The 14,738-nt window shown below is 36.9% G+C and overlaps 1 protein-coding gene across 2 annotated transcripts in view; it reads right to left on the bottom strand.

Moving 5' to 3' along the window:
* The window catches only part of LRRC69 (leucine rich repeat containing 69), an 86,465-nt gene that overhangs the window by 62,330 nt on the left and 9,397 nt on the right, over window positions 1-14,738 (bottom strand). The window contains exons 2-5 of one of the 2 annotated variants that reach the window (XM_003408386.3): window positions 10,267-10,393; window positions 7,590-7,662; window positions 4,979-5,174; window positions 2,126-2,197 (exon numbers count right to left, since the gene is read on the bottom strand). The exons of the other annotated variant lie outside the window; for it this stretch is intronic. Of the exons in view, the coding sequence (XP_003408434.2) occupies window positions 2,126-2,197; window positions 4,979-5,174; window positions 7,590-7,662; window positions 10,267-10,393 (468 nt within the window). The remainder of the gene's footprint in view (window positions 1-2,125; window positions 2,198-4,978; window positions 5,175-7,589; window positions 7,663-10,266; window positions 10,394-14,738) is intronic. 2 annotated transcript variants of the gene reach the window in all.

Raw genomic sequence — 14,738 nt, 5'->3', positions numbered from 1 at the left:
ACATATACTATATATAAACATATAATAATAATAGTTTCCATTCACTGAACATTGACTATACAAATTGCTTTATAATCATTATCTGATTTAACAACCTTATGAGGTTAATGGTAGTAATGTCCCCTATTTACAGATGAGGAAACAGAGACTGAAAAGTTAAGAAACTTACTCGAGATTACAAAGTTAGTAAACAAGAAAACGAGGATTTTAAATTTATGTGTCTATAACCCTGAAGTTCATGTTTTTCATTTCTATGCTATTCTTCTTCCTAGGAAGCATGGCCTAGTTGGTTGGTTTTAAAGTTCACTACCATTACTTTGAAACTTACTCTCTATTACTGATAATCTGAGCATGACCTGGGGTCAGAGTTTTATTCTCTATGCACATCACTTGCCCCATCAGTTGCCCCAACTATCAAACATGCAAAAAAATTAATTGAACCAACTGGACTAAAGCTATGATGAGTTCATAGAACATGCTATGTCAGGCTGTTTATTAGAGACTTTTGAAATAAATACTACAAAGGCAAACTACTTCAGATCCTGTCAAAGTTAACCTAAATTCATATACCTGAAGTAATGGTGTTTTATCAAAATTGTAAGTACAGGATCACTTTGTAGAAGACACAGTTTATTAATGGTGCTGCCAACGTGGATATTAAATGTAATTGAAAAGCGTTATTTAGATTTATTCATTTTAACAAGTGTTTATTGAGTTGAAATTCAAGATACTTCAGGAATGGGGGCAAAAAGAATATTCCTTGTCTTTGGAATCTTGCAGTCCAGTGACAAGACAAATGTGGAAAGAATTACTCCAGTGTTTGGCACAATGTTATCATGGAAGAGGTGGGATCTGAAGGCTGCTTTGAAGGTCAGGGAAGGAATCACCAGGCAAAAAGGGTTAAACTAAGATGTACAAGATGACTATAATCTTGTAGAGTTTACCAGGCCAGTATTAACAACACCCAATTGTTACTAAATTTTCAAAATGATATACTTTTTCTAAAACACAGACATTACACTCAGCTTTCATGTTTGAACCATCATCGATATAAAATCTTGTTCTAGTGGATCAAAATATCTGAAACCTTAATTTAGAAGTCACAGAACAGAAAAAAATAATGTATCAGCAACCATTTATTATCTTCTGGATTGCCAGGCTTTTAATTACCACTTCGCATGTACAAAACAGACTTCATTCTGGTTCAAACCCCTGCTGAGAAATTGCATTTCCACCCCCAGATATACTGAATCTACACTTTCACAAGATTCCCAGGTGATTCTTATGTATAATAAATTTTGAAAATCACTGCTTTACTAGTGGAGCCTTGATGGCACAGTGGTTAACAGCTCAGCTGCTAACGAAAAGGTCAGCAGTTCAGGTCCGTCAGCCTCTCCTTGGAAACCCTATGGGGCAGTTCTGCTCTGTCCTATGGAGTCACTATGAGTCAGAATCAACTCAAAGGCAACGGGTTTGGTTTTTTTGCTTGAGCTGTACTAGTGGTTCTCAGAATTGGTCCCTTCCCAGCAGCATTAGCATCACCTGGGAACTTGTTAGAAATGCAAATTCTCAGCAGGGGTTCAAACCACACTAACCAGGTCAAAGCCCTGGTACAAACATACTCGCTCAGATTTTAAGATCCAACATGAAAAACTGTCATGTCTTTCCCAAAAAAATCAGACTTTGCCAAGACCAGCTGCTTCTCAGTTATTTGAAATTAAGCAAAGTCAAAGAAGTATGTTTTTCAATGCTTATGGCTTAAAAACAACTAACAGAAGTGTTATCTTTGCATTCATTACAAGGAATAAAATTTTGTGCTCTGGAAAATAGTATTTGCCAGAAGTCTGAGGTGACCAAAAGCAGCGTGTAACAAAAAAAAATTAATCATAACTGCTATATTAAAGTACTGTGATAGCAAATCAGAGTTCACTTAGTTCAAACAAGAACACAAGGGGACAAATGGGGAAGAGCAGGTTTTGAAATTCCAGAACAAAGCAAATTTTTTAGCCATTTCTATAATTCAAGGTTTCAATTATTACGGGTTTTTCTGGTTTCCCATATTTCTATTCCCAATGGCATAAACAAAATTATTTTTCAATTGTAAGAGAAAATTGACTCTACTTACTTGAGGTGGAAAAATCTGAACAATATTTCCAGCTATGTCTAGGATTCTTAGACTTGTAAGATCACAAATTCCCTATGTCAGAAAACAAAAGAAACAGAGGTATTTTTTAAAATCTAATACTTAGAATCATAAATGTTCCTTTTAAGTGCAAACTTGATGGAGGCGACCAGCTTTTTTAATTACCTGATCATCCTCAATGCATCTTCCCCAAGGAGATTGCTATATCCAGGATTATCAGATTCTTTGAGTTCTACATTTCCTCTGACCACTCCCATATAATATGATGGCTCAGAGTTAGACTACTTCTGGGCTCAAATCCCACTTCTGACGTGAGCTATGTAGTTATGGGAAAATTTCTTTATCTCTTTCTACTTTAATTTCCCCATTTGTAAAATGAATTGTTAATAGAAGCCCCTACTTCATAAGGTTGTTGAATAGATTAAACGAGTTACTAACTGGAAAGTGCTTACTAGGAGCTAATACTTAGTGAGCACTCAATAGATATTAAAAATCCTTCACCTTCGAGTTGATTCCTACTCATAGCAACCCTATAGAACAGAGTGGAACTGCCCCATACTGTTTCCAAGGCTGTAATCTTTTGGGAAGCAGACTGTCACATCTTTCTTCCATGATGCGCTGGTAGGTTTGAACACCCAACATTTTGGTTAGCAGCCCAGTGCTTAACCACTGCACTATCTAAAATAGTAAGAACTTTTCAGCAACAGAAAACAGATGTAACCCTGAAAAGTTGTCTGTATTGACAATTCCACGAGCATTTATTATTCATCTATCTCATACTTAGCACTGTGCTAACAAAATCCTTTCCTTGTAAAAGAGATAAAACCTACCAAGGCTGCCTTTATCTAATTGGGGTACTGGACGTTAATAAGAGATCCAATCCTATGAAAGGGAGAGCCATGAAGCAGGATTGGGCAGAAGGTAAATTTGACATGTGATGCAGACCCAGTAGAGTGGGGAGCTCTGGAATGGGACTTGCCCATCCAGGTTGTCTTGCATTACAGAGAAATGGCCAGTCCTTTATATCCTTGCCTTGTTCAGTCACAGGATATGCAATGCTCTAGGGAAAGTGTGACCTTGGGCAAGGAAGGAGGCTATTGACAGCTGAGGCAGACCCTAAAAGAGCTAACAGTGGAGGCTGACTGCCTCCAGCATTCCCTACAACCAGGCAGTAAGTCCTTGAAGGGTACTTACACATGTATCCTCTTCTTATAACCCATGTGGTCTTTTACTGACTCTTCCTAGTATTGAGTCAGCTACAGAGACTTTCAGACTCCCAGTACATTTTCTTCTCACAGTATCCAGATATTAAGACATTTTTTTGAGAGAAAAATGAAACACTAGAGATATTCCAAGTCATTTTTCCCCCATTCGTATGGCTACTAATATCAGTTTGCTTCTTTTTTTATTCCTCAATTTACTTTATGGCATGCTGTCATGGATTGAATTATGCCCCCCCAAAAATGTGTGTATCAACTTGGTTAGGCCATGATTCCCAGTATTGTGTGGCTGTCCTCCATTTTGTGAATGTAATTTTATGCTGAGAGGATTAAGGTGGGATTGTAACACCACCGTTACTCAGGTCACCTCTCTGGGGTGTGGCCTGCACCATCTTTTGTCTCTCACGAGATAAAACGGAAGCAAGCAGAGAGTTAGGGACCTCATACCACCAAGAAAGCAGCACTGGGAACAGAGACTGTCCTTTGGACCTGGGGTCCCTGTGCCTAAGAAGCTCCTTGACCATGGGAAGATTGAGGACAAGGACCTTCCTCCAGAGCCAACGGGGACAGGAAGCCTTCCCCTGGATCTGACACCCTGAATTTGGACTTGTGACCTACTAGACTGTGAGAGAATAAATTTCTCTTTGTTAAAGCCACGCACTTGTGGTATTTCTGTTATAGCAGCATTAGATAACTAAGACACATGCTTTCCCTTCTATCTAATGAATTTAATTTGCATGAAGAAGGAAGTTAAACCAGACAGGTTCTGAGCAGGAAACAGTATACTCAAACTAGAAAATTTGAGGAGAGTTTAATAAAGGCACTATTTATAAAAGTGTGGCAGGGTAAGATTCCCTAAATCCACTAGGTTACTAGAAGCTAGGAACAGCAGGATGTTGTTTCTGCCTTGGTCTAAAAAGACAAGGGGAGGGAGGAATTGTCCATAAGAGAACCACCTGACATTAGTTGTGGCCTTTAAGAAAGACATGCAGCCATCCCTCAACATCCTGCCAGGGAGGGTATCAGGGAACACCATCTGATAATGACTCCTCTCTTGCCCTTTCACTTCCTGCTAGTGCCTTCCATTGACCATGTCAAAGAGGAAGTCAGAGGACAGAGGAACTCACTGATGTCAGTCTCCTGGGCACAGAGCAAGTTGGAGTAAGATGGAGAGTAGATACGGAGGAAAAATGGAAAATATCTAGCACATATTCCAAAGCCAAAATGCACATCTATTTTATGCTGTATAAAGAGTTGTCAGATAAAATACAAGACACTCAAATTTAGATTTCAGATAAACGATAAATACTCTTTTGTAGAAGTATGTCCCAATTAATATTTGGGATATAATTGTTATCTGAAATTCATATTTAAGTGAGTATCCTGTACTTTTATTTGCTAAACCTGGCAGGCCTAGCTATGTAGAACAATACAAGTTATAATCCTCCTTTCTCAAAAGAATTTGGGAATTGACTACATATAATCTGAGGGAAATCAAGTCCTGGGTACTCAAAGGCTTTAACTCAGGCACCCGAATCTATTCTACAACTATGCCCATCATTTTTTAATGAGTTTCTCCTCAACAAAAGAAACTTTGGGTCTATGTTTTGCTTACCTCTGGCAAACCTTCAATGTTGTTCCTGGCCAGAAGGAGCTTCTGGAGCTTCTTCAAGAACTTAATCTCTCCAGGTATGCAAATGAGCTGATTGTAGTTAAGGTGAAGTTCAGAGAGATTCTCAAGTAAACAAAGTTCTTTAGGAATGCTGGCTAGTTGGTTATAATTCATGGTCAAATACAAAAGACTACGTAATCTAAAAAACAAAATATATGAATGAAACACAAGAATAAGTCCATTGTACAGAAGACACCACTTATCAGAAGCCATGTATCAATTCATTTTTTTGAAGCTCATCTAAATCAAGTGTCACAACTACTGTGACCATACAAATTAAAATTTAATTTCTTAAGACCTGAGCCTGGTGGCGTAGTGGTTGAGAGTTTGGCTGCTAATCAAAAGGTTAGCAGTTCGAACCCACCAGCCACTCCTTGGAAACCATATGCGGCAGTTCTAGTCTGTCCTATAGGGTCGCTCTGAGTCAGCAATGGGTTTCAATGGATCTATAATCAGATAGCTTATTTTAAGAATATTTTATGTAATCAAAACCTAGTATTAAAATTAAGAAAATTTTATTTTCATTCTATAAACATATACATGTGTGAGTGCATGCATATCTCTGTCTCCATCTCTATCTATACTTATATTTACCCAGTAACAAATACATGTGAATATCACTTAGTTGCTGTGAAAGATGAAAAAATGGATCAGCCACAAATTCTACCCTTATGGATATCTTAGTCTACAAGGAGGTATTAGATACAACCACAAAATTAAGACAGAAAATGCCATAAATAGAGAGAGAAAGATTAAAGATATTGGAGTTGTGTATTGCAAAATGCTCCTTAGAAGGGACAATGGCAAGACATTGTCTCCCATACTTTGGACAGGTTATCAGGAAGGACCAGTCCCTGGAGAAGGACATCATACTTGGTAAAGTAGAGGATCAGCAAACAGAGGAAGACCCTCAATGAGATGGACTGACACAGTGGCTGCAGCAAGGGGCTCAAACACAGCAACAATTGTGAGGATGGTACAGGACGGGGCAGTATTGTGCAAAGGGTTACTATGAGTAGGAACTGTCTTGATGGCACCTAATAACAAAAACAACAATTGCAGATACAGTAGCAGAAAATACCTGAAGTATATAAAAGCTTTTTTGAAAAGCTGACATTTTAAACCTAATCCTTAATAATAATAGAACTTGTAAAATTCAGGCAACAGGAGAAGTTTTATTGGTTTGCTGAAACTGTAATAGAGTGTCAGTTCACACAGCCAGAACAGGGGCAACTAGAATCAGCTGTGTAACAGCTTGGACCTACATACTCTGCAATCCTATTTTTTCGGTGAAAGCTTTCGTTCATTTTTCTGACATATTTTGACAATTGAATGCCTTAGATTATATAATTATACAATTCCTTTGGACTCCAAGAAGAGATAAGCTAACTAAATTGTGAAATAATGACGTGTTACAGCTATAAGGCCTTTGAAGTTCATCTACTCAAAATTTTTCCTTTAGAGATGAGAAAGCTGAAGTCCAGAGCAATTAAATTACTTGCCCAAGGTCGTAAAACTAGCTACAGAAATATATGACCTAAACCTAGTTCTTCAGATCTTCCCAAGTGTGGTTTTCTCATTATAGCATCATTTATATACATAAGTCAACTGATAAGCGAGTTGAATAAGTGAAAAAGCAAACATACAAAAGAAAACTATTGGCATTTTTGTTGCTATAAATATCCCTCCTCTACAGAAATTAGGTTGATTCATATTCTTTTCTAGTTGCTCAGACTTAAAATATTACTTTCCCTGTAAAAATCTTTTGAGGAAACATAATACATTGGCTGGGGGTATAGACAAGCGAATTGGAATTGATTTTCGGTGCTGTAGAAAGCTCTGTTCATAGTTCTGAATCCTCTTTTAAAAGTCTGGACGTTCTTACTGTGTAATACATCTGTTTCTGTTCAACAGGCAATAAAGAAAGTCTCCAAAGTAAACCTGAGCAGGGCTCTCTTTCCATCTGTCAGAGGAAAAGCCCAAGAGGGCGTTTTGCCTGCAGAAGGACAAGGCCCTCAGCTGGTTCCAGAAAGGCACTGTAATGGCAGCCTGTCTGTGCAGCTATGCAGGATAAGGGAAAATGACACTCTTTACTATTGTTAATGATAATAAAATGGGGTGTTTTTTTTTTTTTAAAGAAAATGACAACTTGGTTTTAAAATCCTTTGCTTTTATACTACCTTTTCCATCAAGTTCAACGTGGTTTGCAACACTCATGAGAAATAAAATTTAATGTCTCCAAATCTGTAGCAGAGCAAGCTCCAAGAACCCCAGAGTTGAGAAACCAATAACACAATCAGCTCTAGAACTTTGTTTCAACCCTCTGACTACCAGATCACGCACGCTGTGTTTCGTTTCTCTGAAGCGCTTAAGAAATCATCTGTTTAATATTAGTGGCTGGCCTCAGCCCTTCAGACTCCTCTGTGCTATGTATAATCCCTGCACATACTAGATGGTAGGCATAATGTGTTCAGATGACCAGGGTGGGTCAGGGAGCAGGAGGAGGTGGAGACTCCTGTAGTGAGTCTCCATATCTCACTATAAACAAAATTACCTGCCGATTTCTTGAGGAAGGCTTGTCAGCAGATTGTTGTTCAGATTAAGCAGGACCAAATTTTGTAAACCATCTGTTAGAAAATAATTTTAGTCACTTCAGCCATCTGTTAAATGATAATTTTCAGTCACCTTTCTATACACCTTTGTTTTCCTTCTGGTTTCTTGCCTTGGCCATGGCTCTTTGGTTGCAGGTAATAGATATCCTCTTAAACTAGCTTAAGCAAAAATGGGAAATTTATCACAAAGTCATGGCTTATCACTACGCCATGGTACATTCAGCAAAGGGTACAGGCAGGCTCACCACGAATTGGAACTGGAAGCTAAAAGACACCCAGAACCGAGAAGTTTATCCTCTGGATAACTCTGCAGAACATGCAGTTTAATGTCTCCTCACAGCTTCTCCCACAACTTCATTTTCATTCTCTCTGTCTCACGATCTCCTTTCCTTCCTCCCTTATTCTGTTTCTGTTGAGCAGAATTTCTCCATTTTCCCATGTAATCATGGCTCCTGAGTCTGAATGTTCACAGACTGGAAACATAGCGTTCTCAAACTCAAATGCCTACGAGAATCAAGCAGATAACCCAGATAGATGCAGTGAGTCTGGTGAGAGCTGTGCTGAACTGGAGAGCACGTGCCTTGTCTCAGCCAGCTCCTGTTCATTGTGTCATGGAATGCGACTCACTGTTGGCCAATCTTTCATTTTTAAAACAAACAAAAAGAGCCAAAGATCCAGATTTTCATGTGAACTCTCCTGATTTTCAAATACTGGCACCTAATTCCAGCATTTAAAAAGGCAGACAAAAAACAGAACCAATCTATCTGTGAGCCAGATTTGGCCTATGCAACCTCTGCCTTAGTTCATGTGATTAGCTTAAACCAATGAAATTGTTTTGGACTCTATTACAATCCCCTAAAAAGAGAATCTGACAGACCTGGCTTGGGACACATGTGTAGCCCTCGTCCTATCCTCTCTGCTCAAGGGACAGGGTAACCTAATACAATGAAACTATCTAGATTCATGCTGACTAAGGTGTTCAGCACCCTGACACCAAGCTACTTTCTGCCCCTAGTTAATCAGGACCTGACATAGAACATAATTCATATCAATGATATCAGCTTTTCAGAGATCAACACCCCAAAATCAAGACATGTAGAAATTAAAGACATTAAGGGGTGCTATACACAGATTACATATATACCATATATTTCTATATTTTTTTTATACACAGATTACATATATACCATATATTTCTATATTTTAAAATATATTTGTTATGTATTTTAACATATTAATGTTTAATTCATTCATATTTAATGTAGTTCATACAATATTATCTATTTGTTCAAATGCTCTTAATTATTTCTCATATGTAAACTATTTTTTTCCTAAGCCTAAATAAACTACAATTGGGCCCTGAATCTATGGCTTTGTATATATATTGTGCATAAACATCAGTAAGTCTTTGTTACAATGATCAACTTGAGAAAGGGTATTTCTCCAAGATACACGGTCAGTGATTTTAAATTTGAAGAGATGGTACTAGAGCCTATTTGTGCTATTTGCCAAATAATACAAACCAAAAACCAAACCCATTGCCATCAAGTTGATTCTGCCTCATAGTAACCCTACAAGACAGAGTAGAACTGCCCTATAGTGTTTCCAAGAAGCAGCTGGTGGATTTGAACTTCCAACCATTTAGTTAGCAGCCAAGCTCTTTAACCACTGTACCACCAGGCCTCTATTTGCCAAATATAACCTCTAATTTAGTGCCATAAGTAATCATGCTTTTAATAATGAAGATTATGCTTGAAAATGACTATATATATATCACCCATGACTCAAAAGCTCACAGAATTGTATAATTTCCATAATATATCCCTATTTCTACTATCAAGAACCAAAGCATAAAGTGGTGAGGTGCCTTACGCAAGTCAGTTAAACTATAAAAATCACCTGGATCTCTTTGTCATAAATTCTGTCCTTAAGCCAACTCTGCCTATATTACAATAGGAAATTGTCATTTTGATTGGAGGAATTATTAGTTTAGGAGAAACACAAAGACAAGGATTTCATTTACTGGATTTAATATCTTTTCTTTAAAATTCTCCACAAATTCCTCTTGAAGCATTATTGGTGGCAACAGCCCCAATTACTTCCTTCCTTGCACAACGAAATAAAGGCATCTTTACATTCTCCCCCCCCAAAAAAATTTCAACAAACTGATTTAAACTCAGATAAAAAAAAAAATTTTTTTTTTTTTCATCTAGATTAAAGATTGTGATTTTGTACCTCAGACAGAGTAAAAATTGAAAAGAACAATGAAAGGTGTGGAGAACTTCACTCGATTTGATTTTTCAACTAGTTTTCTCTTTGGCTCAGAAAAATGGGCCTCAGATTCAAAAGCCTGAAAGTACACTGATTCTGAAAAGGGGAAAATTCACTAATACTACGCTTGCTTATTTTTATAATTCTACATATAAAGAAATACATGATATAATAGTTGGAAAAAAAAAGTGTTACTTTTAATATTTCTTAATTTCAAGAGTAGTGTATAAATATCTCCAACAAAAAAGATTAAACCATGTAAGATTCTTTTCTTACTTTAGTCCTATATTATTAAATACGGGAAATTAAATTTGAAACTACAATGCTGCATTCCTTTGACTAACTTACCACATGCTTCTGGTACAAATCTACGAATCCTATTTCTAAATAAATGCAGTTTCTTCAGGGATGTAAGGTATTTCAGCTCTTCTGGAACTTCTTCTAAAAGATTGTTTCCCAGATTTAGTGTGGTCAACTGCAAGCATATAGGGGTTTAATGGACTCACAATTATCTACTTTGAATAAGAAAAAGAAAAATGAAGCACCTTTGCTCGGATCTACGTGGTTTAAGAAAATTTTAACATAACCTTAAATAGTTATTTCACAGGCACCTAAAATTCTCTTTAATATAGTTCATGTGAGTTTCATACTCAAACACTTTGTTAATTAAAGCACAATTTAATTTTCAATTAAATGTCATTAATATTGTACTAAAAACCTTTCCAGGGTTATTTAAAAGCACAATTAATAATCTGTTAATAGCTCACTTGAGAAACCCAAGCATCTCCCAACATTTCAACCTATAAAATCAAAACCATTAGAATTCATCAAAGGGGCTAATTTCCAGAAGACAGAAATTGAGCCAAAGATCTGAGGTCCTCAAGTCATATTACTCCTAACTGAGCTATCCTGTTTAGGCCAATAAAACTGCTATATACCACAGATACAGTTGGGGGAACTTTAACTTTGATGTCACTCTATGTCTGCTGCTCACAAATGAGACTACTGAAATGGTAGAGTAGGAAAGATCTGTCCTATGTATGCCTGTCCTACTAATGATTCATCAGATATAAGAAGAACGGCACATAAGAGGAATTAGAAATTCCTTCCTGATCTTCTAACTCTAATCCGTTCTGTCAATGATGTGGTATTGTTCCCTAAATCTCAGTGTTTTTCTTTCTTTTGAAATCTAATTGTACCTTCCAAGATTAAACAAAAGCGGGGGGGGGGTCTTTTCTTTTATTCCCCAACATCATTTATCATTCAGATTTCATTACCAATTCCATATTTCAGAATTTTAACATTAAAGGTAAAAGAAAAGGAATAATGGGAGTTTTGACCAACTAATGAAATTACATAAAAGAAAAATAATTAAAGATTAAATTTAGGCAATTTAGGATTTATAGTTAAATATCTTGCTGGCTTCAATTGTATGTATTTGGTATGCAGGTATGTTAATGCTTTAAATCAATATAAAGAAGTAGACATAGATATATTTACTATTAAGTTCCTCATCCTTAGAATTTATGCTGAAGATTTCGCATCCATATGAGCTCATCTTGTGAGAATTACCATTATCCTATTTTTTTTATTAAAAAAAGGACAATGTATCTACAGTTTTGGTTGTCTTGTTGTATTATAAAGACAAAGTATCTGAGATACCTTGACAAGCTTGTTCCAAATGATGTTTTAACAGCAAAGGCTTTCAGAAGGAGTGCAAGCAGCGTTTTGTTAGCAACATTCTCCATGTTATTGTTGGTTGCCATCAAGTCAACTCCAAATCATAGAAACCTTATGTATAACAAAAAGAAACATTGCCTAGTTCTGGGCCGTCTTCGTGGTCATTAGCTTGCCTGAATTCATTGTCAATGTCAATCCATCTCATTGAGGGTTTCGCTGGTTTTTGCTGACACTCTCCATGGTTCTGGGTAATTCCTGAAGGAAGGCTTTAGTCATACAAGAAACAACTACTTGTTAATTATAAAACTTGCATTCCTCAATAATTATATATCGAATGAAGTTTTCTTGACCTTCTCAGAGAGTAACTCTGCCCGAACCTTGGAAATTGGCATGTTGCCATAGATTCAAAAATGCCATTGCTACTAACTGGTTTTTTGTGGATCCATGACCCAGAGAATTACAATTAGAATTTTTATAAGTCACATAGCCTAATATATGCAGGAGCCCTAATGGTGCAGTGGTTAAGCGTTCAGCTGTTAACCTAAAGGTTGGCAGTTTGAATCCACCAGCTGCTCCTTGGAAACCCTATGGGACGGTACGACTCTGTCCTATAGAATCGCTACAAGTTGGAGTCTACTCAGTGGCAACAGGTTTTTTTGTTTTTTTTTAAGTCTTATAAGATGCAGGTGGGCAATTATATACCTTCCTCAAGAACACACCTAGTAACGACGAGCTCTTTTATCTTTTTGGAAAGTTCTGTATTTATAGGCTTTCTGTAACTTCTACTCAATTCTTCCCACAGCAATTATAAAAAATAGTTTTATTCCCTCTCCCCTCTCTCATATAACCATCTTTCAAATTCTTGAAGGCTGCTATCATATTCCCCTTGAATTTACTCCATTTTTTTCCTTACCCACTTCCCTTAGGATATAATTTCCAGAGCCCTCAGCTCTCCTGGTCACTCTCTAATTTTTGTGAGTACCTCTCTAAAACCACGGTGCCTAGGGTGAGACAAGAAATGTGAGCTGACTAGCAGATATGCTGGTGGGACCACTGGATCTCCCTTGGGCAGATCACTACACTTCTACTAATGCAGCCTAACATAGCATTCACTCTTTCCGCAGCAGGGCACATTTTTGGTGCATAATTAATTTTGTTTGTGGCCAAAGAAAACTCCTAAGTTAACTGACAAGCAGATAACCCACATCCTGGGCTTGTGCAACTGAATTCTTTTCTTAACCTAAATGTAGGAATTTACATTTATCCCTGTAAAAATTGCATCTTGTTGGTCTTGGCTCAGACATCTCCAGTGGATGTGATGTTGCTCCTCTAAATTCTAAGTGTAAAACTGAACGATGTCACTGAAAAAAACCAGGTTTATTTTTTCACCTTGCCCATTTTGGTAATGTACTCTTCATTCTCATAATCATAAAATCATAGGGTGGCCAAATTTTGAAGTCACCTAGAACTTCTTTCTCACCCACCACCTAAATTCAATATTGCTAAGTCATATTCTCAAAATTCCTTTCAGATGTATCTTTTTTTTTTTTTTTAACCTCTATTCCAATCGCAATCACCCTAGTACTAGTCTTCATTACCGCCTGCCTATATCATTACCATGGACTCCCAAAAGAATGAACAAATCAGTCTTAGAATACAACCAGAATGCTCCTTTAAATGATGATGGCAAGACTTCAGCTCTCTTTCTTGAACATGTGATCAGGAAAGACCAACTGCTAGAAAAGGCCATTATATTTGGTAAAAGAGGGAAACCCTCAATGAGACGGAATGACACAATAGCCACAAAAATGAACTCAAACGTATCAATGATCATGAAGATGGCACAAGACTGGGCAAAGTTTTGTTCAGTTATACATAAGGTTGCCATGAACCCAAGCTGACTTGATGGCAACTAACAACAACATATCGTTAATTAGTAAAAGGATGTAAAAATGGGATGCGTTACTGCCTAAGTTTTTTTCATCCAATCCTACTAGATTACATCTAAACTCATTGCCCAAATAATCAATCCTTGAGGAATTTCCTACCCAATAAGTCCTAAATGTTTGCAAACTTCCTATCATTTTTCCTATATCTTTGTACACGCACCCCAAACATTTGTCTAACTCAATTCTTTCTAAATTTGATTTGATTTATTTGATCACATTGGCCCACTCGCACTTCTCAGTGATAACCTATCTGTGGCCTGTCTTGAAATAGATGTTTGTGTTTCCTCTTATATCTTGGATATGAGATAAGCATCTCAATGTCCATTGATGACTTTGGATTATATATAGGCAGTCTTTGCCTATGTAGGAGAGAAGTGAATAAGGAACTTGAGTAGAGAATATAATGATTAATGTATTAATGACAATATAAGTGGCTGCCATTTAAATAGAATTTAATATGTGCCAAACACTATACTAAACCATCTTGTACATTGCCTCACATAGACCTCACAATAAACCCAATTTTACAGAAAAGGTTCTGTGATCCAGGCTATGATTTATAATGAAACTCTATGGCCTATACTCCTAACTTTGCACTACACTGTCTACATAATATGTTACCTACTTCTTTTTTAAATTGACTATGGCTAACAAGGAGATACTGCATGGTTCAAAATTGGAAAAGGTGTGTGCAGGGTTGCATTCTTTTACTTATTCAATCTATATGCTGAACAAATAATCTGAGAACCTGGACTATATGAAGAACAAGGCATCAGGACTGGAGGAAGTTTCATTAACAACCTGCGATATGCAGTTGACACTAGCTTGTTTGCTGAAAGTGAAGACAACTTGAAGCACTTACTGATGAAGGTAAAAGACTTCAGTATGGGTTTACACCTCAACATAAAGAAAAAGAAAATCTTAGAACATGATAAATGGCAAAGAAATTGAAGTTGTCAAAGATTTCATTCATCTTGGATCAATAATCAGCACCCACAGAAGCCGCAATCAAGAACTCAAACAACATATTGTATTGGACAAATCTGCTGCAAAAGACCTCTTTAGAATGTTAAAAAGCAAAGACATCACTTTGAGGACTAAGGTTTGCCTGACCCAAGCCATGGTATTTTCAATCGCCTCATATGCACAGGAAAGCTGGACAATAAAAAAGAAGATCAAAGAAGAATTGCA

The sequence above is a fragment of the Loxodonta africana genome, chromosome 14 (genome assembly GCF_030014295.1).
Source record: "Loxodonta africana isolate mLoxAfr1 chromosome 14, mLoxAfr1.hap2, whole genome shotgun sequence".
In the NCBI taxonomy this organism is placed as follows: domain Eukaryota; kingdom Metazoa; phylum Chordata; class Mammalia; order Proboscidea; family Elephantidae; genus Loxodonta; species Loxodonta africana.
Note: the sequence above shows the minus strand (reverse complement) of the source record. Positions and strands in the feature narration are given on the sequence as shown.